Here is a 25,254-nt window from a genome sequence, read left to right as displayed (position 1 = left end):
TTTCTAGTTGTGGGTTCATTCTTTTGTCCTTTTTGTTCACACACTTTCTTGAGGCTTTGGGAACTCTAGAGGAACAATGTATCTTTTCATTTGTCACCCACAATGACACATTAAATATATTTTTTGAAACATTTTGACTTTAATGTTACAAGGTCCTTAAGAGAAAAAAAAATCCTCATATATTAAAACGTTTGTTTTCCCCACAGATGGTAAACTTTCAGACCTTGGAAGACCATTTTTATCATTTAAAAATGTTGGGGGGTCAGATAAATTAAATGGGAGGAGGATCTCATTCATTTAATCAAGCATTCAACTGATAAGCATTGAGTGCTTTCCATGTAGGAGGCACAACTAGACATTGGGTGCATGCCCACTGGGCATGCTGTTGCACTGTTGGAACTTAAAATAGGCTAACTCACTTTTTAATGACCTCTTTAGCACTTCTAGTGTATTCTCTGCACAGAAGTCCGAATAGTCTTTCCAAAATACAAAATAGATGGTGCCTAAAGTCTTTCAATGGCTTCCTTTGACCACAGAATAAAATCTAAAAGCTTTATACTGATCTTTAGTGATTTGTACAACCTGGATGCTAGACCACTTTACCCTCAGCTAATGATCCCTCACTGTAACCAGGCTGGAGTGCCATCATCTCTCTTGAATCTTGTTGTTCCTCTGATTAAAACAGTCTTATCCTTGACTTTCTCCTTGAAAACTTTATCTAATCTAATGCTACTCCTTATTTTTTTTATCTCACCTTAGATATAAATAGCTATAGGAAGTTTCTTGATTTTAGAAGCAAAGCATAGGTAACTTTGTAATATATAATCATAGTATATAAATAGATATATTTATAGCACTGTACCTTCTGTAGAATTTTGCTTGCATCAGCTATGCATTATTTGTTTACATTTTGTATTGAATTTTAGGTGCCAGAAGTGCAGAGTTCATTACTTGTACTTATCACTGTATCTCTGCAGTCTAAGTCTTGACATATGGGTTTTACAATTAATATCTATTAATCAACTGAATAAATCTGACCTTTATCATTTATTACCTAAACTAGGAGAACTGACTCCAAATTGATCTGTTGCCTCCATCTTGGCCTTCATGAAAGAATCCAAATTCAGCATGGTATAGAAGTCCTCCGTGTGGGGATACTGGCCCTATTCATCTGTCTGGCTCATTCTAAGTCTCCTGACTTGCCCTCTTTTCTTATGAGTTCCTATCAAAATACATGTAGTACTTTACCCATTTCACTACCCCATGTTGTGCTGAATATTCTCCTACCAGGTCTACCTTACCAGTGAAGCTGGGAAATTGTCCAGATAATTCATTGAGACTTCTTAATCTTTTTGTCCCCAGTACTCATTAAAGTGTCTGTCAATATTCGTTGATCTGAAATGACCTCAAACTCAACAGCAGAAGCTTTTTGATTTAATGCACTGAATTAGATTTAATTTGTCATTTACAGTTTTTCACTGAAACTTAAATTACTAACATTTAATGTCTCCCCCGAGAGCACAGCAAGACAACTGTGATAATCTATGATTCTTTTAATGAATGCACAAAATATTTCCATTTAAATTTTTATACAGACACTTTGGCATTATTAATATTGTATCTGCATTTATCTTAAGTCCAATCAAAAATCCTATTTATCAAATTAGCTTATTGAAACTAAGGACAAGAGAAAAATAATGAACAGTCAAAGAAAATCATGATAGAGGTTCTTATAATTTGCCGTAAATAGTTCTTGGAGTGGTCCTACAGCAAGCCTTCCAGCTTCTAGTTCTCAGCCCAGGAATGCAAATGTCAAGTGTTTGGACTTTTCCATCTCACTTCTGGCTTCCAGGGCAACCAGAGCTGTCCAGGATGCTGGAGGAACACAGTCTCCACTGACAACCTAAATGCTCTTTAGATTCTACAAGCCTATTTCTGATTCACAGAATCCCAATGGTTCATCTGAGGAATTCTTAAAGTTACTTTGTGCAGTTCACTAGTGTTCATTTAGATTAGTAGGTATTCTTTGAAAAAAGTGTTACATGGTCTTCAGTTTGAGGGAAACTCTATATAATTCCCATTTCCTAGAAAAATATTGCAGGTTGTCTTATGCAAATTATGTGTCAAAACCTCTAATAATTTTTGCCTAGATGTCTATTAACTATAGTAAATAGAATGTTTTCCATTCCTATTTAACCAAGAAAACCATTTGGGTCTGGACACCTTATGGACATTTTGCTAAAAACACTTTGGGAAATGCTGCTCAGAGGTATGTTTCATGATTTCTGAAGTGGTAATTCTCCTAACCAAGCTTTATTTGGGGGCATTGTGCACAAGCAAATTACTTTCGGGGGACGTGAAAGGTAAAGTAATGTGGCATTTGTCCAGGTAGCTTCAAGTTTAGCTAGAGTATGGCAACTGTGATCCTCCTCAAATTGGTCCCCAACATCAGGGAAAGGATATATTACTTTAAACGTTACCATGGGCTCTGGGAATACAGTTGAGAAATGGGTTTTCTTTGAAAAACACATGTGCATTTGGTTAAATTAGATTTTTCCCAGGTGAAGCAATGTGAAATCAGAACTCAACAGTCTAATGCCTTTTAAAAGGTGGTCTTTTTCCATAGAGAAATATGACTCCACACAGCTGAGATAAATATATTTGTCTGAATGATATTTTTCTAACCACTTTACTTAATATTTTACCCATATAAACTGAGTTTTAATATTCACAAGGACCATTAGGATAAATTCTCTAGCTAACAGATAATCTGATTCCCACACCTCCTTGCCAACATTTGATAGTATCAGTCTTTAAAATTTTTCCTATTTGAATGGATAAGATCGTACTTTGAAATTCACAAATGAACATCAAGTTTTAGTCAGCTTTTCTGTTTGTTGCCTTCATATTTTTTCTGTTACTTATGTATCATATTCTTTTTCATTTATTTTTCTCACTAGATTATTTGTCTTTGTTTTTCTAATATTCTGAACAATAAGCGTTTGTCTATTAAATATGTTGACATTATTTTCCCAGGTAAAAGTGACTCTTTTCACTACCTTTCTAATTTCAATTTCAGGACACATGACTATCATATTGAATGATAGTTATGGGTCAGTAGATTGAAAATAAATAAAGGTAGAAAAACTTTAAAAATTTCTGTAAGTAGCAAGACAAAATATAATTTTTTGAGAACTGAAAGGGAAGAGAGTATTTAAATTGTTCTCTGAATTGTCATTTGACTATATCCAAGAAACGAGGTAGTTGAGAAGAAAACTTAACAATTCATTTAAATAAATGTGTATTAGCTATGTTGGGGGCATATTTATATCTGAGAACTGAAAAAAATACAACCAAAGAAAATAATTCCTCTTCTGCACTCCAGACTGCTATAGACAAATCCTATTGGGGATGTACGCAACAAATGCTTGCAAGATTGATAAATAACCTCAAGTTGAGAGATCAAGGGCAGCTTAATTTCACATATGATATTTTAACTGAACCTTGAAAGATGGTAATATTTAGGAAGATAGAAAGGAGGAAAAGGACAGAGGTGGAAAAGTACAGGGAAACTCTGGAGACCATAAGTAACACAATGTAGCTGAAACGTAGGTTGTTTAAAGTGGAGTGCTGGGAAATTTGGAGGTTCAGCTGTAAATTGACATGAAATACTTTGCTTTGTACTCATTAGCACATGGGAGGAATCACCAAAGGCTTTGTAGCAGAGAAGCATGATCAGAATTGTACTTTAGGAAGATTAATCTGGGAGCCTGGAGAGGACCAGAGCTGGACAGTGATAGGAAGAAAATCTACAAGGAAGCTCTTGCATCTGCAGGGAAGAGCCAGGGAGCTCCACTCTTAGTGATAAAAATTATGGTGCAGGAGAGGGGAAGTGGAAATGCAGGACACTTGCTCAGAGGTGACAGCCTTTGCTGCTGTCATTTCAAAAGCATCTTCATGGTTTTTCAGCTTTTAAAACATGGCAAAATCGGTCCATATTGATTTATTCACCTTTTTCTTTTTATCTAATTATTATTATTTAAAATATTTGCCTTTTCAATTTAGAGGATTCTTACTCTGTCTGAGAAATGAAATGGTCAACTTCAATTTTAGGTATCTTAGCTTTTAAGTTTCCTTTATTCTTAAATTTAATTACAAATTGCTTTTCTTTCTTCTTCTGTGGCTTCTCACTACCTTAATGTTGAGGTGGTGCAGGTGGTTGGTCTCTTCTCTTTGTGACAGAACCTCATAGTTGGTGGAATTTTGTACTGTCTGACTTAAAATGTTACAAAATCCAATTACCACTTGAGGAAAAAAGGTATTCTTTCCCCCCCTGAAATCAATAATTGCAAAATGTTATTGAATCAAGCCTTACTTAACCAAAATGATACCCACTGTTCAGAGTCCTGTCCCATCTCTAACCCTTCAGGTAGGATTCCTTTTTTACTTTCCAAACCGATTCAAGGTTTGCCTAAAATCTTTCTTGGTGGACTGGTTCAGAGATTTTATAGGGTTTCCTATGTAACTTATGCTTACAGTATTCATCTGTTATATATGTTGTACTGAATTCAACTTAATGAATTTATCAACTTGTGTCATACTTGGAAATCCTACTTCTTTTCTTCTTCTTCTTCCTTTTTTTTTTTTTTTTTTTGATACTGTGGATTGAACTCAGGAACACTTGACCACTGAGCCACATGCCTGCCCTATTTTGTATTTTATTTGGAGATAGGGTTTTACCGAGTTGCTTAGTGCCTTATTTTTACTGAGCCTGGCTTTGAACTTGAGATCCTCCTGCCTCAGCCTCCTGACCAACTGGGATTACAGGTGTGTGCCACTGCACCTGGCCTACTCTCCTTCTTAAAGATAAGAAATTATACACTTGACAACATACATTCTGGGTCTGGTTCTAGTTTTTAGTGCCATTGTCAATGATCCTTCACATAGTTTAAAGAGAAAAAAGAAATACCTACACTTTAAGTGTTTTTAAAAAATTTATGGACAAAATCCTCATGGATACAATATGAATTAAGCATGCTTATTTTATAAATTTCAAAAGATGGACAAATTTTACAAACAAATTGCTTGAAGTCAGATAATGCCTCTTCCCCTGAAATCTGTGAATGCCAACTGCTCTTCCAGGATAAATCCATTATCTTATTTTCTGTTATAGTTTAGATGTGAGGCACCCCTTAAAATCTCCTCTGTTAATGCAGAAATGTTAAGAAATAAATTTATTGGATTGTGAGAACTGTAACTTAATCAGTACATCCTCTTTTGAATGGCTGGGTTATAACTGTGGGCATTTAGGGCATGAATGGAGAAAGTGGGTCATTTTAGGTGTGCCTTGGAAGGGTGCATTTTTCCTGTAGCCCGTTTCTTCTATCTCTGCTCCACGACCCTGGTGTGATCCAGGCTTCTTTCCTCTGCTGGGCCCTTCTACCATGATGTACTGCCTCAGCTTCGGCTCAGAATAACGTACTGGACCATCTATGAACTGAGTCCTCTGGAACTGTGAGCCTCAAATAAACTTTTGCTCCTCTCATCTGTTCTTGTCAGATGTTTTGGTCACAGCAACAAAAAAGCAAACTAAAACAATATCCCGATACTATCAGTTTACTGTCAGGATCCCAAACTTTGGGATTATCTAAGATGGTGAGTCCAACCTGTATGTCTGGCACTCTATTTCTAATCCTTATTATGTTCACAAACCAGTTACCAATAAGTGAACTATCTCTGAAATCTGCAAATCAAATATTTCACATTATATTCATTATTTCTGACAATTTCCTCTGACTTACTCTTATATGTCTAATCTCAATTTTATCTTATGGAAATGTTCAATACACTTAGTCTCATATCTCTTCTTATTATTATTATTTTATTTTTTATTTTTATTTTTTGCTTTTTCTGCTATGGAGAATCATTCTATGATATACTACTTCCAATATCTATAAATAATCTATAAGTAATCACAGATGGAAAATCAGCCTCAATTAAATTATTTGTTTAAACTACATGTTTCCCTGGCACGTACACACTATTAAAAATTTTGTCTCATTTTTCTAGGAGCCCCATAAATATGTCTTCCTTCTTTTACTACCAAATTCCATGAATGATGGCATGATTTTTAATTTTTGCTTTGCTTTTTTATTTACTTTATCTCTTGTAGCCCACTGACTATGCTTTTACCCTTTCTCTCCATCAAAACTGTACTTTCTATAACTCACCAATGACTTTTTCCTCATGAGATCTAAGGATTAATTTCAATCATCACCTTATTTGAACTATCAGTAGATTTTAACATATTTAATCATTCTCTTAAAACAACAACCAAAAACCAAGCGCTGTTTGACTTTTGAAGTATCCCATTCTGAGATTGCTCTTCCTGCTCCAAAATTTGCTTTTTAGACTCTTTACCACCTTCTCTTTGTCTTTCCATCTAAATGTTGGAATGCCCAGAAATCCATCTTTTTTTTTTTTTATTGTTGGTCGTTCAAAACATTACATAGTTCTTAATATATCATATTTCACAGTTTGATTCAAGTGGGTTATGAACTCCCATTTTTACCCCGTATACAGATTGCTGTATCACATCAGTTACACTTCCATTGATTTACATATTGCCATTCTAGTGTCTGATGTATTCTGCTGTCTATCCTATTCTCTATTATCCCCCTTCCCCTCTCCTCCCCTCCCCTCCCCTTTTCTCTCTCTACCCCCCTATACTGTAAATCATTTCTTCCACTTGTATTATTCTTCTCTTACCCCTCCTTTCCTCTTATATGTAATTTTGTATAACCCTGAGGATCACCTTCCATTTCCATGCGATTTCCCTTCTCACTCCCTTTCCCTCCCACCTCTCATCCCTGTTTAATGTTAATCTTCTTCTCAAGCTCTTCATCCCTACCCTGTCCTTGGTTACTCCCCTTATATCAAAGAAGTCATTTGGCATTTGTTTTTTAAAGATTGGCTACCTTCACTTAGCATAATCTGCTCTAATGCCATCCATTTCCCTCCAAATTCTATGATTTTGTCATTTTTTAATGCAGAGTAATACTCCATTGTGTATAAATGCCACATTTTTTTATCCATTCATCTATTGAAGGGCATCTAGGTTGGTTCCACAATCTTGCTATGGTGAATTGTGCTGCTATGAACATCGATGTAGCAGTGTCCCTGTAGCATGCTCTTATTAGGTCTTTAGGGAATAGACTGAGAAGGGGAATAGCTGGGTCAAATGGTGGTTCCATTCCCAGCTTTCCAAGAGATCTCCATACTGCTTTCCAAGAAATCTCCATACTGCTTTCCAAATTGGCTGCACCAATTTGCAGTCCCACCAACAATGAACAAGTGTACCCTTTTCCCCGCATCCTCTCCAGCACTTGTTGTTGTTGGACTTCATAATGGCTGCCAATCTTACTGGAGTGAGATGGTATCTTAGGGTGGTTTTGATTTGCATTTCTCTGACTGCTAGCGATGGTGAGCATTTTTTCATGTACATGTTGATTGATTGTATGTCCTCCTCTGAGAAGTGTCTGTTCAGGTCCTTGGCCCATTTGTTGATTGGGTTATTTGTTATCTTATTGTCTAATTTTTTGAGTTCTTTGTATACTCTAGATATCAGGGCTCTATCTGAAGTGTGTGGAGTAAAGATTAGTTCCCAGGATGTAGGCTCCCTGTTTATCTCTCTTATTGTTTCTTTTGCTGAGAAAAAACTTTTTAGTTTGAGTAAGTCCCATTTGTTGATTCTAGTTGTTAACTCTTGTGCTATGGGTGTCCTATTGAGGAATTTGGAGCCCGACCCCACAGTATGTAGATCATAGCCAACTTTTTCTTCTATCAGACACCGTGTCTCTGATTTAATATCAAGCTCCTTGATCCATTTTGAGTTAACTTTTGTGCATGGCAAGAGAAAGGGATTCAGTTTCATTTTGATGCAAATGGATTTCCAGTTTTCCTAGCACCATTTGTTGAAGATGCTATCCTTCCTCCATTGCATGCTTTTAGCCCCTTTATCAAATATTAGATAGTTGTAGTTTTGTGGATTGGTTACTGTGTCCTCTATTCTGTACCATTGGTCCACCCGCCTGTTTTGGTACCAGTACCATGCTGTTTTTGTTACTATTGCTCTGGAGTATAGTTTGAAGTCTGGTATCGCTATACCGCCTGATTCACACTTCCTGCTTAGCATTGTTTTTGCTATTCTGGGTCTTTTATTATTCCATATGAATTTCATGATTGTTTTATCTATTTCTACAAGAAATGCTGTTGGGATTTTGATTGGCATTGCATTGAACTTATAGAGAACTCTTGGTAATATCGCCATTTTGATGATGTTAGTTCTGCCTATCCATGAACAGGGTATATTTTTCCATCTTCTGAGGTCTTCTTCTATATCTCTTTTTAGGGTTCTGTAGTTTTCATTGTATAAGTCTTTCACCTCTTTTGTTAGGTTGATTCCCAAGTATTTTATTTTTTGGGGGGATATTGTGAATGGAGTAGTTGTCCTCATTTCCGTTTCAGAGGATTTGTCGCTGATATACAGGAATGCCTTTGATTTATGCGTGTTGATTTTATATCCTGCCACTTTGCTGAATTCATTTATTAGCTCTAATAGTTTCTTTGTAGACCCTTTTGGATCTGCTAGGTATAGAATCATGTCATCTGCAAATAGTGATAATTTAAGTTCTTCTTTTCCTATTTTTATGCCTTTAATTTCTTTTGTCTGTCTAATTGCTCTGGCCAGTGTTTCGAGGACTATGTTGAACAGAAGTGGTGAGAGAGGGCATCCCTGTCTTGTGCCAGATCTTAGAGGGAATGCCTTCAATTTTTCTCCATTCAGAATGATGCTGGCCTGTGGCTTATCATAGATTGCTTTCACAATGTTGTGGTATGATCCTGTTATCCCTAATTTTTCTAGAGTTTTGAACATAAAGGGATGCTGTACTTTGTCGAATGCTTTCTCTGCATCTATCGAGATGATCATATGGTTCTTATCTTTAAGTCTATTGATGTGGTGAATAACATTTATTGATTTCCATATATTGAACCAGCCTTGCATCCCAGGGATGAATCCTACTTGATCATGGTGTATAATTTTTTTGATATGTTTTTGAATCCGATTCGCCAGAATTTTATTGAGGATTTTTGCATCTAGGTTCATTAGAGATATTGGTCTGTAGTTTTCTTTCTTTGAAGTGTCTCTGTCTGGTTTAGGCATCAGGGTGATGTTGGCCTCGTAGAATGTATTTGGAAGTTCTCCCTCTTTTTCTATTTCCTGAAATAGCTTGAAAAGTATTGGTGTTAGTTCCTCTTTAAAGGTTTTGTAAAACTCTGCTGTATACCCATCCGGTCCTGGGCTTTTCTTCGTTGGTAGTCTTTTGATGGTTTCTTCTATTTCCTCTATTGTTACTGGTCTGTTTAGGTTGTCTATATCCTCCTGACTCAATCTGGGCAGATCATATGACTTACGAAATTTATCTATGTCTTCACTGTCTTCTATTTTATTGGAGTATAAGGATTCAAAATAATTTCTGATTATCTTCTGTATTTCTGAAGTGTCTGTTGTGATATTGCCTTTTTCATCCCGTATGCTAGTAATTTGGGTTCTCTCTCTTCTTTTCTTCGTTAGCATGGCTAATGGTCTGTCGATTTTATTTATTTTTTCAAAGAACCAACTTTTAGTTTTGTCAATTTTTTCAATTGTTTCTTTTGTTTCAATTTCATTAATTTCAGCTCTGATTTTAATTATTTCTTGCCTTCTACTTCTTTTGCTGTTGTTTTGCTCTTCTTTTTCTAGGATTTTGAGATGAAGTATGAGATCATTTATTTGTTGGTTTTTTCTTTTTTTAAGGAATGAACTCCAAGCAATGAATTTTCCTCTTAGAACTGCTTTCAATGTTTCCCATAGATTCCGATATGTTCTGTCTGTGTTTTCATTTAACTCTAAGAAGTTTTTAATTTCCTCCTTGATGTCTCCTAAAACCCATTGATCATTCAGTAACCTATTGTTCATTCTCCAAGTGATACATGATTTTTCCTTCCTTCTTTTATCTTTGATTTTCAGTTTCATTCCATTATGATCAGATAAGATGCATGGTATTATCTCTACTCCTTTATATTGTCTAAGAGTTGCCCTGTGACATAGTATATGATCTTTTTTGAGAAGGATCCATGTTCTGCTGAGAAAAAAGTGTAACTACTTGATGTTGGGTGGTATATTCTATATATGTCAATTAAGTCTAGGTTGTTAATTGTGTTATTGAGTTCTATAGTTTCCTTATTTAACTTTTGTTTGGAAGATCTGTCCAGTGGTGAGAGAGGTGTGTTGAAGTCTCCCATGATTATTGTATGGTGGTCTATTAGACTCTTGAACTTGAGAAGAGTTTGCTTGATGAACATAGCTGCACCATTGTTTGGGGCATATATATTTATGATTGTTATGTCTTGTTGGTGTATGGTTCCCTTGAGCAGTATGTAGTTTCCCTCTTTATCCCTTTTGATTAACTTTGGCTTGAAATCTATTTTATTAGATATGAGTATGGACACTCCTGCTTGTTTCTGCAGTCCATATGAGTTGTATGATTTTCCCCAGCCTTTCACCTTCAGTCTATGTATATCTTTTCCTATCAAATGCGTCTCCTGTAGGCAGCATATTGTTGGGTCTTGTTTTGTGATCCATTCAACTAGCCTGTATCTCTTAATTGGTGAGTTTAAGCCATTAACATTTAGGGTTATTATTGAGATTTGGTTTGTTCTTCCAGCCATATTTGTTTATTAATGTTACTAAACCTGATTTGTTTTCCTCTTTGATTACTTTGCCCCCTTTACTGTCCTACCTCCCACTGTTGGTTTTCAATGTTATTTTCCATTTCCTCTTCCTGTAATGTTTTGCCGAGGATGTTTTGAAGAGATGGTTTTCTAGCTGCGAATTCTTTTAACTTTTGTTTATCGTGGAAGGTTTTAATTTCATCTTCCATCCTGAAGCTTAATTTTGCTGGATACACGATTCTTGGCTGGAACCCATTTTCTTTCACTGTTTGAAATATGTTATTCCAGGATCTTCTAGCTTTCAGAGTCTGTGTTGAAAGATCAGCTGTTATCCTGATTGGTTTACCCCTATATGTAATCTGCTTCCTTTCTCTTGTAGCTTTTAAAATTCTCTCCTTATTCTCTGTGTTGGACATCTTCATTATAATGTGTCTAGGTGTGGATCTCTTATGATTTTGCACATTCGGCGTCCTATAGGCTTCTAGGATTTGGGATTCTGTTTCATTCTTCAAGTCTGGGAAGTTTTCTCATATTATTTCATTGAATAGATTGTTTATTCCTTTGGTTTGGAGCTCTGTGCCTTCCTGTATCCCAATGACTCTTAAGTTTGGTCTTTTAATGTTATCCCATATTTCTTGGATGTTCTGCTCATGGTTGCTTAGCAGACTTGCTGAGCTGTCTATGTTCTTTTCAAGTTGAAATACTTTGTCTTCATTGTCTGATGTTCTATCTTCTAAGTGTTCTACTCTGCTGGTAGTATTCTCAATTGAGTTTTTAAGTTGGTTTATTGCTTCCTGCATTTCTAGGATTTCTATTTGTTTGTTTTTTATTACCTCTATCTCCCTGTGAAATTGATCTTTTACTTCCTGGATTTGTTTATGTAGTTCCTTGTCAAAGTGATCTTTCATTGTCTGATTTTGCTGTCTCATGTCTTCCTTGAGACTCCAGATCATCTGAAGCATGTATATCCTGAACTCTTTATCTGACATTCCATTTGTTGCAGCTATTACCTCTTCTAAAGTTGAGTTGACCTGCATTGCTTGTGGTCCTTTCTTTCCTTGTCTTTTCATACTGCTCGCGTTTCTTTCTGCTTGGTGAAACTGTTGTGTTTTTGAAATTTTCCCCCTATTTATTTATATTGCTCTTGTATAGTTGGGAAATCTCCCTTGCAGGGCAGGTAGTGCCTGTACTCCTCCTCTAATTAGGGTGATCTGTCTGCCACTCTGGTCGGTTGCAGGTCTGCCCACCCTGTGGGCACGGGTGGTGGCTCTGCTCTGCTCCCACTCCAATTGTGGTGATGTAACTACCACGCCCTCGGGTCGTTGGTCCTGATCCGGATGTGGGCGGCGGCTCTGCTCGGCCCCTACTCCAATTGGTGTGACGTGTCTACCACGCTGGCAGGCCTCTAGGCCTGTTCCGCCAGTGGGTCGCAGGTCTGCCTACCTTGTGGGCTCGGGCGGCAGTTCTACTCAGCCCCCACTCCCAGTGGGGGTACCTGACTGCCTCTCCAACGGGTCGCTGGGCCTTTTCCAGACATGGGCGGCGGCTCTGCTCCACCCTCACTCCAACCAGTGTGATGTGACTGCCTCGGTGCTACTTGTCCACCATGCTGGCAGGCTACCGGGCCTGTCCTGCCAGTGGGTCGCAGGTTTGCCTACCTTGCAGGCTCAGATGGCGGCTCTGCACAGCCCCTACTCCAAATGGGGTGACTTGGCTACCATGCCGTCGTCGGGTCGCTGGTCCTGTTCTAGGAGTGGGCGGCTACTCTCTTCGGCCTCAGCTGCAGTTGGGGTGTCGTGATACCACGCCAGCGGGTCACTTGGCCTGCTCTGGGCACAGGCGGCAGCTCCACTCTGCCCCCCTGGCCCCCACAGCACCCAGTAGGACCCGGACCGAGAAGCAGTCACCGTAGGTTCCCCAGCCCTGGGCCAAAGCAGCTTCGGGAGCCAGAACCCGGCCTCTCCGATCCTGGCCACGCTCCGCTAGGAGCAGGCTCCAAGGAGCGACCCCCGCGGGTTCCCCTGCCCCAGGCCAAAGCTGCCCCAGGAGCCAGAGCCCGGCCGCTCCAAGCTCTCCGAGCTTGGTGCATGCTCCGTTGGGAGCAGGCTCAAAGACGCAGTCCCTGCGGGCTCCCCAGCTCCGGGCCAAAACTGTTCCGGGAGTCAGAGCCCAGCCGCCCGAGCTCAGCACACGCTCCACTTGGAGCTGGCCTCAACACGCAGTCTCCGCAGGTTCCCCAGCCCTGGGCCAAAGCAGCCCGGGGAACCAGAATCTGGCCGCGCAGAGCCCGGTGCACGCCTTGCCAGGAGCGAGCCCCAAGGAGTATTCTCCACAGGTTCTCCAGCCCCGAGCCTGAGTGATCTGTCTGCGAGACGCAGGCAAATACCAGCCTGAAATCACCTGTTTCGTAGCTGAATGAGCTGAGATCAGTAGAAAACAGGGATGATTACATCAGCTCTCCAAGATGGCGGCCGCTGTCCTCCTCTGTGGTCCGACCGGTGTCGAGAACCGAACTGGACCGCTTCTCTCCTCTGTCTCAAAGCCGGAACTCAGCACTAAGCACGGCCATTGCCCCACTGGCAGGAGCCCCCAGAATCCACATCGCTGCACTCCCGCTCCGGCACCTTGCTGCTTCCCAGCGTGTGCCGCAGACTCTAGCTGCGGGGCGGTCCGCAGATCAGGCAATGCCACCCTCCGTGCGGAGAAATCACCCGCGACCGAGCCCCCGCAGCCGAACCTCGCGCGATGGAAATCCGTCCACTAGATTCTGGAGCACCTCAATTTCACTGGAAATTCCCAACAAGATAGCCTTCAGCTGTTTCACCCTGTCTTTCTCCCGCACAGTGACGCGGTGCACGGGGGTGATGCACTCCCTTCGCCGCCATCTTTTTCCTACCTCCAGAAATCCATCTTATGCCTTCCTCCTCCATCTCTTTTCATCCTAACAACATGCTATTGATAGCCTTTTATTTCTTGTGTCTGACCTTTCCCTTGATTTTACAGTTCATATAACAGATTCTACTGGACAGCTCTTGCTGTATAAATATTTCTAGGAAGTAAAAAATGTTCAGGAGAGATTTTTAATATCTCCCCAAATCCTCTCTTGCTTTAGTCTTCTCTATCTAATTTAATGGCACTTCCATTTGTCTAGTTGTTTCAGACAGAAGATACTATAAGTCAATTCTGGGGTCCATATTTCTTTTCTTGTTATTTTCAAGTCCTGCTTGCTATCTCTATCTTCAGAAGTCCTATTTACTGTCTCTATCTTCAGAATGGATCAAATCTATAATCTTATTTTCTGTTTTAGTTTAGATATGAGGTATTCCCTAAAAGCTCCTCTGTTAATGCAGGAATGTTTGGAGGTAAATTTATTGGATTGTGAGAATTGTAATTTAATCAGTTCATCCTCATTTGAATGACTGGGTTATAACTGTGTTCCTTCCAGCTGGATCTCAGTGCTTATGGATGTTAGCAAAGGCAGTGTTATCTTCTCCCTGAAATATACCCAAACCTTTCGAATATGGACTCACTCTTTCCCTATACCTTTCTTATGCCCTGTTCAGACTTCTCTCCATACAATAGCCAGTGTGAGGTTTTTAAAAGATAAAACAGTTAATATTATTGCCATGCTCAAAACCCTTCATTGACTTCAGAGCCATAGAACATACAGTTGTCCCTTAACAGAGAATATATGAAACTACATGATCTAGCCAGCCTGTCTCTAACCTTACCCTACCCCATTTCCCAGTACTCTATGGTATTCTTTAGTTGTAGTGGCCTTCTTTCTATTTGAAGATTTATTTTAACTGCATTCTCTGTGCATATGAAGATCTTCCCTGCAGTTCTATTGCTGACTTTTAACTTTGTTCCGAGCATAATTTACATACTACTTTCTAAAGAGAACTTTCTGACCACCTACTTGAAGTAACCCATGATAACTTCACCCTATTTTGCTATCAGTGACACACTTGTAATTGATTATTTATTAATAAAGACACAAAGCAATCTATTTACTGTTATAATTTCAGTTTCTCCCAGTAGAATAACCTTCTTGAAAGCAGGTTTAGTGCTGTATTCCCACCTCTTGGAATACGGCCCTACAAATAACAGGCATTCAATTTATTGATCAGCATTGTAACCTGTGTTTAAACAAGAACCAAAATCCATATCTGGCTCTGGGTCCTCAGAACTTGCTAAACTAATATGTCCCTATAACTGAAATTAAGGGATATAAGAAGGAAAGAAGGTAGGAAGGAAGAACAGAAAGAAAGGAAAAAGGAAGAAGTAAGAAGTAAGGGAGGGAATGAAAGTAATAGGAAACATTGAAGCCCTTGGTCATTTTCCATATCTATTCCTGAGAACAAGGCAGTTTAGACAGGACAAATCAGCCTTTTCAGACTCCACAATCACTTATTAGTTGGTTTTTCCATTTCTCATTTGATCACAAAGGCTTTGTAGCATGAGTCTGGTAGTTTTATATAAAGGACTTGATTTTTATGAAGATTTTATGCAGACGAACATATGTCACTTCAGTTTACAAGTTGGATTTTTCTTTAAGAGTCCCGAACTAAATGATTTTGAATGAACCCATACATAAATTTAATTAATGATGATGAATAGGATTGAAATGCAGAAGCTCCCTCTGGTGGTTTAATTTATAACTATACAAAAACAGTGCAGAATGAAGACACTGCTCACAGTGGGCCCAGAGATGATTGAAATATTCTTCTTGGCTCCCTGTCCTCCTTCTTTTCCCTACCTCTCCCTTCTTCTTCTAATGTGAAATGTAATTATGAGTTAGAGTGGGGACCTTTAAAATGATAGTTAGCAGAAATAATTATGGAGAAGCAACTTCTGGAAAATTAAAAGGAAATAAAGAAGACAAAGAGAAGCCAACAGCCCAAGCCTAGATGTTCTGTGCTTCTAAGTGAACATTTTTAAAATGAGTTGTCTGTACTCTTAGCTAACTGCAATGTAAATATATCTCTAGTCCTTGCAAAGTAGAAATAGCGGGTGTTTCCCTCTTTGTTAAACTTTAACCCAGCTTTATTTTCTTGTCCTGAAAACCTGGTCACTTTACACCAGTTTGGGATTCTCCAATTGATAGCATATTTAAAAAGTGGTATTATGGTTGAAATTTTTTTATCTTTTTCAAATTGTGCAGTTATTTGTACCTTGAATTTTTACTAATCATGCGCATTATTTGGATGGTGGTGGTTTCATAGTTTTAGGTCATGATTACATAATCACTTATTTTCTCACTTCTATTGATTCAAACAGCTAATGCTCTTTCTTTCTCTTCCTCCATGTTTTTTGCTTTTGTGTTCTATTTTTTTTTTTTTTGCAGAGAGGAAGTAGTTAGAGTTCTGTTTCTCCTTCTGCCTGTGATGTTCCATCTGAACTTTTTACATTCTACATACATATTGTAATTTCATCTGTTTTCATGAGTTTAACTATTGATTCCATGCACATGATTCTGTACATAAACTTGCTTTTTATCTCTAATTCATCATTTAGAACTGCCTTTTAGAAATTTCCTCATGAGGGCCTGTGGTTCTGGCTCAGTGATAAAGTACTTGCCTAGCATGTGTGAGGCACTGGTTTCTATTCTCAGCACAACCTATAAATAAATAAAGGTCCATCAACAACTAATAAAGTATTTTTAAAAAAGAAATTTCCTCCTGAGTATAGTTCTAAAAGGGAATTAACCACCCATACCAAAGCACAGATGTACCCAATACTTTTACATATCAATTATTGGCTCTAACCCATAAGAATGATCTGGTTACATTGTATAAAACTACCAATAGCTTTAGCTTTTCCTTTTTCAACTCATAAACGGAACCAACCAGAAGCCAAATTCCAGTCATCCTGCTCATCAAAGGGCTTTTTCTTCCCCTTCCTCTTATTCCACTGGTTCTTGCTGAGTTTATTCTGATATTCTCTTATATATGAGAGTTTATTTTGATATTCTCTTATATACTCCTTGTTGGGTGCCATGACTGCCAAATCTTTCTAACATAGGCTTTGACAATTCCATTTCTTTGTTCATTAATTCGTAATATGTTATCATAGTCTGTAAAATGAAGTCTAAATCTAATGAACCTGGCACTTAACCAGTGTCCCTCTTTTGCTTCCAGATCTGGCTCAACTTACTTTTTTCCTAAATTTATTTTTATTGAATAAAAAAGTAAGGTCATGGATTTTATCTCTGGGAAAGTTAACAGATTTTTGCTCTTAACAAATCGCTTCTAAAAATCGTAAAGTTACTGAACATGAGAAAATAACATCAAATTTGTTGTTATAGCTGTAAAAATGACCAGTATAACATTTCTTCCTGATAGTTTAGAAGTAGGTTTTAATATAATGGAGCATCAAACATTTGATAAAACACAACCTTGTTCTTTATTTCATTTATTATTTTTGTTTTTAAGGGTATGTAGAGTCATTTTTTAATGTAATTCCTGTTGATGTTTTCTCTGTTAGCATGAAGCATCCTAGAAGTGGCACAAAGAACAGCAATCACCCTTACATTCAAGGTGCTGTAGAGTGTGCCTTTGCCTCAGCCTCTGAACCAAATTGCTCAATAATCACACATAGCACATCTGTAATTGTTGACTTTCAATTTGTAATATTCTAAACTTATTTCCTTTTTCAACTTGTATTTTTAATAATATACACTTTAAAAATAGCATTGTGAAAGATTCCTAGTCTCTGCAGATGAAAGTGAGATGAAAAATAAATTAGTTTGGTCCTTACAAAACTTTTTAGAATTATCAGTAGAAAACTTTGAGTATTTAAAGATTCAAATCGGACTGAGTGAACAGACACAGGGATGCAGTAATGAAAGATAAGTTTATATTCTGTATGTGGTGCCAAGATTACTTTGAGAATGGGGAAGCCAGCTAAGTGACAAGGAGTTGTTGAAGCAAATACTTGGAGTGGGAGAAGTGATATGGGTTAGAAGCAACTAAGAGAGTCATTTCAAGGTGAGATGGGAACTTGAAAATCAGTGGGAAGTCAGAGATGGAACTTCAAGCAGGAGTTGATAAGCATTAGGGAGGAAAACAATTTTTTTTTGAGACATGTAAAACTGATTGCAATGGAGAATGGTAGAGACCAGGGAGGAGAATAAGGAAGAAATTGCAGTATAAGTCAAAGATGAAAAATTGTCAATGTAAGTGTGAAGGTTTTTTCAATAGCAAGAAGGAACTTGTATTGAAATATGCCACCCAAATTGGCTCACCTCAGGGGAGCTAAGGTGACAGGCTAATGTGCTGGTAACAGATGGTTTTCCATTCCCTTTCAATAAAGTGTGAAGCTAGACTCCCTGATAGTAAGTCAACAAATATAAGGGTTTTGAAATTCATTTGTATTTATTGGAATCTGCTATACATGCTTGTATCTTTGGATACAATCAAAGATACCTTGAGTCCTTAGTTTGCACATTCTCTTGTATTTGTAAGGAAAAATTGCAAAGGTGATGATAAGAATAAAGACCCTGTGAGTCTGGCATTTTAAAGCTCTCCATCGGCTTACCTAGGAAACATTCAATAACAGACATGGTTTTAGGTTCAACCTAGGAGGGGCAGGGTGAGATAAGATTTCTCTTAATTTATGACTGCTAAGTGATCTTACTTTCTTGAGTTTCAAAGATGGGAAAACAGATTCATAGAAGTTCCATAACTTGCTGCAGTCTCCATGGCTAGTCATATTTAGATGATGATTGCAGATTCTGTTTTCCTTTCTCTCTGCTCCAAAATATCCTTCCAAACATCTTACTCTGGACATTTCCACTATCAACTTATATCATCTTCCCTTCATTCTTGTTACTAGGAGTTGTTGACAATGGAGATTCTCTCTCTATTTAGAACCTTGCTAATGTATTTACATTCTTCTCTCACTAGTTTTTAGTCTCTGGGATTGGAAATTGAGTCTTTTAACAACTTGGCCTTTATGTTGCCCTTACTTTTCACTTAAAGTCATTTGTAAAAGCATGTTGATTTTACTTCTATCTAAAAGGCATGACTGTCACTGGTGTAGTTCAGAACTAAAATGTCTCTCCTTGGGAATGCTCAAGGAATCTGTAAATGGTTTAGTAGTTTTATTTTCTTTCTTTATTTTTTCTTTCTCTTTCTCTCCAGTACTGCTTGATGCACTTGCTAAAAACCTGCTTTGGTATTTTACTTTTCCATTTGGCAGCCAGCAGTTGCCTTTGTCTAATAAAGACATCTTCTTAGCCTAGTATTCATTGATCTGTTTCCAACTACCCTTAAAAGAATTTCCTTTTAATAATACATCTATGACCCCTTCTTACCAGATAAATAAAAATTTTAACCATTTTATAGATCCAACCCATGTATTCTTGTACTTCCATCTCAGGATTTTTTCTCTTTTATCATATTCTTTGTTCATTAACCAAATCAGTCTCCTAGAGCTACTGTCTTTCCCTCCTTGGCATTCTGGTATCTGCTTCTTCCTTTTCATCTTCTGCCTCATTGGGCCCTCACATTTCTCTGCTGGCCTGGCCCTCACTCTCCACATTGCTGTCATGATGATTTTTCTCTCGTGGCAGTCTTCATTTCCTTGCTTGGAAATTTGGCTACAGTCCATGTTTTGAAGCAAGTCCTTGAGCTTGGCATTCAACTCATATCATGGCATTTTCAAATCTTTCACACCACTCTTCCTTCTTTCTTGACTGTATGGTGTACTTTTTTTTCTAGATGTGCAGCTTAAGTTGTTGCATATATGTTTGTTACTCTACTCTTTTCTGAAATTCTCGCCCCTGTTTTTTCCACCTCACAAATTCTTAGTTCATGCTTTAACTTGTTGTTCAGGCATGACTTCCTGAAGCATTTTCCTGAGTACCCCAAATAGAGTTAATATACCTATTTTCTATGTAAGTGTTAGAATGTTACTGACTTTCATGTAATTCTACAGTTGCTATCATGCAATGATACAATGGTTGTTTTGTATGTGTGATTTCTATTTTAAGTGTGTGTAGGGGTGCATACCTTATTAATATTTGCATCTCTAGTACTTAACATAATGTGCTATGAGAAATATTTATTTATAACTAGGTTGAATTAAAAGAAACCTCAGCATTTCCAAATCCAACAGAAACTCCAGATCTTTCTTTGGGTATTCACTTAGTGTGCCTCCTCTTATATCAACCCCAACTGGGAAGGATCCCATCTTCCTCTAATCCAGAACATATTCTAAGCTCCATTTTTTTTTTTTTGGCTGGGTGGGGGGCAGGTACCAGGTATTGAACTCAAGGGCACTCAACCACTGAGCCACATCCCCAGCCCCATTTTTGTATTTTTATTTAGAGACAGGGTCTCACTTAGTTGCTTAGCATCTCACTGTTACTCAGGCTGGCTTTGAATTCTCAATCCTCCTGCCTCAGCCTCCAGAGCTGCTGGGACTACAGGCCTGTGCCACCACACCTGTCTCCAAATTTTGACACATGCTACTTGTGTTTTGATGATTGTGGATACCTTTTTCTTCTAAACTCTATGCTCTGTTAGGAGAAAATTTAATTAACTTTTATTTCATATCATTTAATATATGAGCTTTGCAAATATTAGAAGAAAAATATGGGTGAAATAAATGAATAGATTCATAAATCTTGGAAAATTAAAGAAATTTAAAACTTTAGAGAAGTTTAGAATAATCTCTTTCATTATACATATCAGATAATCAGACTCAGAGATTCTGTCATTTTTTTAAGGTCTTAGCATCAAGAAAAGAAAATTCAACAAGAAATAGTTTCCTGGTTTCAGGGCAATGATTTTATGTATTATCTAGTTATGCTGCTCTGGATCTTCATGTATATAAGTTATATGAGTCTTTTTGATATATTACATGGTTAATTAATTACTTAATTTTTTCCAGTGGTAATTATGTAAATTATACAAATATATTTGCTAGTTTAGAATTTTTAAAAAAAATAAATTTTCCACTTGGATAAATGTTCAAAAGACTATAATAACACTCTGGAAATCACAACAGATTAAGAGAGAAGATATAGAATGATTATAAAATGAGATATTTATATTAAATATACTGACATTTCTGAAAAAAGACCATAAGAAGAAAACTACAAAGGTGTTTGCTTTTACCCTTAGTACTCATTTTAAAAATTAGGGCATATTCAGTAGCAAATTAGTTTGCTTTAAAATCAGTACAAGGATGTGATTATTCATATTCATAAATGTAAAACATATATATTATCTATTCGTTGAATGGAAAACAGTTCAGTTTATTAATTTAGTTCTTTAATTTTGCATATTTGCATATGCATACCGTAACTCATATAAATATGTCACCATGTATCATGGTTGCCATTTTCTGCATATAATTTGATTCCCTCTGTTTAAAAACTGACAAATGTTACATGTATTATAGGTTAATATTGAGATATAAGCAAGAACATGTCATTGTTTGGGCCCCTGTAAAACATTACATTCCCAAAAAAGCTGGAGGTTGATTTCTAACTGTCTTTTAATGTTTTCTCTTTAAAAGGTAAATAAGATTTGTGGCCATCCAGTAAGAACACCTACACAAAGCCCCCCTTGTTCTTTTGATCCTAGCAAGGAGAAGCATGGAATGAAGATCTCCACAAGGAATGGTGAAGAGACACTTGCCAACAGAAGAAAGTAAGACATTTGTTTTACAACCAGAAAGAGAAAAGAAAGTAAGCCATTCATTTTACAACAGAATAGAACGTATTCATTAAGTAGACCCAAATACAGTATAGAAGAAAAAAGATCAGCGTTCATTAACTTTGAAATTCAGTGGCTGTACCTGTCCCATTAATTTGGAAGACAGATTCAGCTTGTGAGACCAGTAAAAAAGTCCCTGCAGTAATGGAAATTATTCTATATTATAATATGCTAGGTCCAGACACACATGACCATTGTGCATTTGAAATGTGGGTAGTGCAACTGGGGATTGAGTTTTTTATTTTACTTGTAAACTGAATTCTGCATACAGCTAGTGGTGACCCTACTGAACAGTGTAAGACAGAATAAATTTAAATGATGTATTATTGGGTTCAGCATTATTGAATATTTAGCATCTCTTAGAAATAGTTGGATAGAAAAGAAGTTTCCATACAGTTTACCTGGAATAGTGAAAATGGCTGTGTTTTGGTACAGAATGGTAAGAACTGAGCTGGGCTTGCTTCTAGAACTCACATTTCTAAGACCATGCCCATCATTACCTCACAAATTAAAGCCTTTATTAGTGTTCCTTTGCTAGATAATTGGTACTTAAGCTGAAAAATTCTTAAAACTGTCAGTAACTGTACTTGACTGTATACATATAGTCAAACAAAAATTGTGGGGGTGGCCATTGTTATGGACTGATTGCTTGTATTAGTACTAGAATAAAGGCTATCCAATTCATGAATGGCAAGTAAAATCCCATTAGTTCTTTAATTAAATCTGTTGTCAATTTGTCTTTGCCAATATTTTCAAGGGTAGTATATAGTAAAGTACTTATATGTAATAGATACTTACAGAAACATAGGAAATAGGATGAGGAATGAAGAAAATACATAAACGAAGATAAAACAAATAAGGAAAGGAGTAGTCAGATAAATTAGGATACTATGGCAGGAATTGAGAAGGATATTCAACTCATCCTTCTGTATCTGAGAAACAGATATGCTTGAGCATGAATATATATTAACATACACGCTATTATTGAAAAGTGTTTTTTAAACTTATCATTCCCTAAGTTAAAAAAAAGTTAATGTTCTCAGTTGAAATTTTCATGAAAACTGATGATACTCATTTTTTTCATTTCATATGTTAATATTGTTTTTCATTGTAGTGTGTATTAAATATAGTTACCATACAGAGATAAAATAGAATTGGACAAGTATAGCTGTTGACTTGTTTGGATTTTCCACTATGACTCACTAATTAAAATTTTTAAAAATACATGAAAAATAGACAAAAAATAAATGAATTTCTAAGTGACCGTCTAGATCATTAACAAAATAACTGTGTAATTCATTAAAAAATGAAGTAAAAAAAAGTTTATGTATCCTTAGTTACTTTTAAAAAGTGAAGTTAAAAAAAGTTTATGTATCCCGAGTTAATTTTTATAAATTATTGTTAAATACATGTTAGTTTTTCTTAGGTATTCATTTTTTTAAATTTACTTTGGACAATTCTTATGAGAATACTACTAGCAGAAACTACTTTCTATAATTTAAATGAAGTCAAAACTATTAAAAGGAGGACATGGAACAAAATAACTTAGTAGTTGTTATAGTTTAATATAGTTTCTGTGGTAGCCCAGAATACTCAATTACAAAATGTGCCTATGACTTGGCCAGTGAAAATGAAGATAAAACTATATTATGTTGTCTAAAATTTTAAAATGCATTTTATAGAAATAAGTTGTAGCCTTTTCAAATTATATTTTTATAGTTTACTTTAGACTTAGTTTAAAATTTCTAGAATGATGGAATCCTAACTTAAAAAAAATCATTTTAGGTCTTTTTCTTTCCCTAAATCATTTTAGGAAGAGTTTAACTTGTATAGCCTGGATGACATCAAAGAATTCTTTTCAATGTATGTTAATACAAGTGTAGGAGTAGGAAAAATGGCTTCCCTCCACCCTCCAGGTTTTTGGGCTGAGGTGTGAATTAAATTGACATAAGACAGATCAACCAGAAAATCTATTTTAGTTATGTAGGTAGGCATTGAAGGTCCCCAAAATATATGAGACTCAAATTTGAGGCTCCTATGGGATAACATTTAGACCTACCAAAAGGCTTATGGATTCTTGGAAGCGGTTGAAATAAGTTGTGAGAGGTGGAGGGGAAAATGTATGGTGAATGGAGTTTGCTTTGTTTACTAATGATAATTTCCTTTATATATGTAAATTTTTTTTTACAGAAGGGCAGCTTTTCAAAACTACTCCTATATCTGCAGTTTCTCAAAATATCCAGCTTGAAGTAATTGATAGCTGAAGAGTTATAGTTTTGAGTGGCATGTTCTGGTCTCCCCTAGTCATGTTTTGATATTTTGGGGTGGTATGTCATACACACAGCATAAACATTGTTGATTTATAAAAAAATTTGACCAGCTTCCTTTCTTTTTGACTAGCCAACAGTGTGAAGTGATGATTAATCAACCAGTCTTTGTTATACAATTGGAATGTTTAGTCCATTTTTGTAGTCATAAATAATATTCTAGTTTTTCATAAGGAGTTTTGCTTAAGAGTATCATCTTGCTTTTTATCTTCTCTTTACTCTGTGTATTTCTCTTTATTCCTTCTTTCTTGCCTTCCTTTGAATTAAACTGACATTTATTATTTCTTATCCTTTCATAGCTTTTAGATATGTATTTCTTTATTATTCTCTTAATGGTTACCATAGGATCACAATATGCATTTTCAATTTTTAATATTTGAAATAAGGACTTGTATCACTTCGTGGAGCAATAAAGCAATTTAGAACAGATTTACTCCATCATTCTTTTTCCATCTTGTGTGGTTATATCAGCAAATATCTTACTTGTACTCAGGTTTTTACAACTCTTAGGACATTAGTTTTGTTCTTATTTTTAGATAGTCAATACTTACTTATAATTACTCACATTTTATTCTTTCTGGTGCTACTCCTCCCATTTCACGTGTTAATCTATAATCATTTTACTTTTACCTAGTATATCTCTCATTGATTTTGGTGGGGATGGAAAAGATTGAGGATTGAACATAGGGCCTTGAACATGCTAGGCAAATATGTTACCTCTGAATTAAACCCCAGCCTTCATTGATTGTTATTATCAATGAATTCTTTTAGTTTTTGCTTGTCTGTGCAATCTTCATTATTGCAAAATATTTTCTCTATGTCTAGCATTTAGAATGTTGTCAGTCTATCATTTTAGACATAATGTCTAAGCCAACATTAAGTTCATCACATGACATTATGTGTAAGTAGTAGGGAAAGTTAAGGGGAACCAATTTAATGAGTGAGAGTCAAGGTAGTTGATTCTGCTGTTGCCCCACTCAGGTGCCCTCTACCTGGCCATTTTCCTGACTGGCTGCTGTGTCCTGGCTGCTAACTCACTGCTGCTCTCTTCTCTGAAGAACTGTGTTGAACAAATCAGAGCCATCGGTATTTCTTACCTATTGCTACCAAATAAGTCATTATAAAATTGAGTGCTTAATGCAACAATAAGAAATTATTATTCTATTTTCTGTGGGTTAGGAATTTGGGAGCTGGTCAGCAGTAGGGCTTTGGCTCAGTCTCTAGAGAGATTGGTGTCAAGAAGTCCCTGGGGCTTTGGTCATCTGCAGGCTGGAGTTGTCGAGAGTTATCCTTTCCCATAACAGTTCAGTGATGTGCCTGTTAGCAGTAGGCCTCAGTTTCTTGCCAGGGTGAACTTCCCTAGAACTTTCTGAGTGTTCTCTCGAGGTTGTGACTGGCTTCCCTGAGGGCAAGGAATCTAAGAGAGA

General features: G+C 36.8%; 1 protein-coding gene across 1 annotated transcript in view; it reads left to right on the top strand.

Moving 5' to 3' along the window:
* The window catches only part of GPC5 (glypican 5), a gene marked incomplete at both ends in the record, with an annotated part of 647,880 nt that overhangs the window by 261,898 nt on the left and 360,728 nt on the right, over window positions 1-25,254 (top strand). Inside the window, one exon of the mRNA XM_081309273.1 lies at window positions 21,301-21,434. Coding sequence (XP_081165399.1) covers window positions 21,301-21,434 — 134 coding nt within the window. The remainder of the gene's footprint in view (window positions 1-21,300; window positions 21,435-25,254) is intronic.

Source organism: Spermophilus citellus (assembly GCF_964194105.1).
Source record: "Spermophilus citellus genome assembly, chromosome: 1".
Taxonomy (NCBI): Eukaryota; Metazoa; Chordata; class Mammalia; order Rodentia; family Sciuridae; genus Spermophilus; species Spermophilus citellus.
Note: the sequence above shows the minus strand (reverse complement) of the source record. Positions and strands in the feature narration are given on the sequence as shown.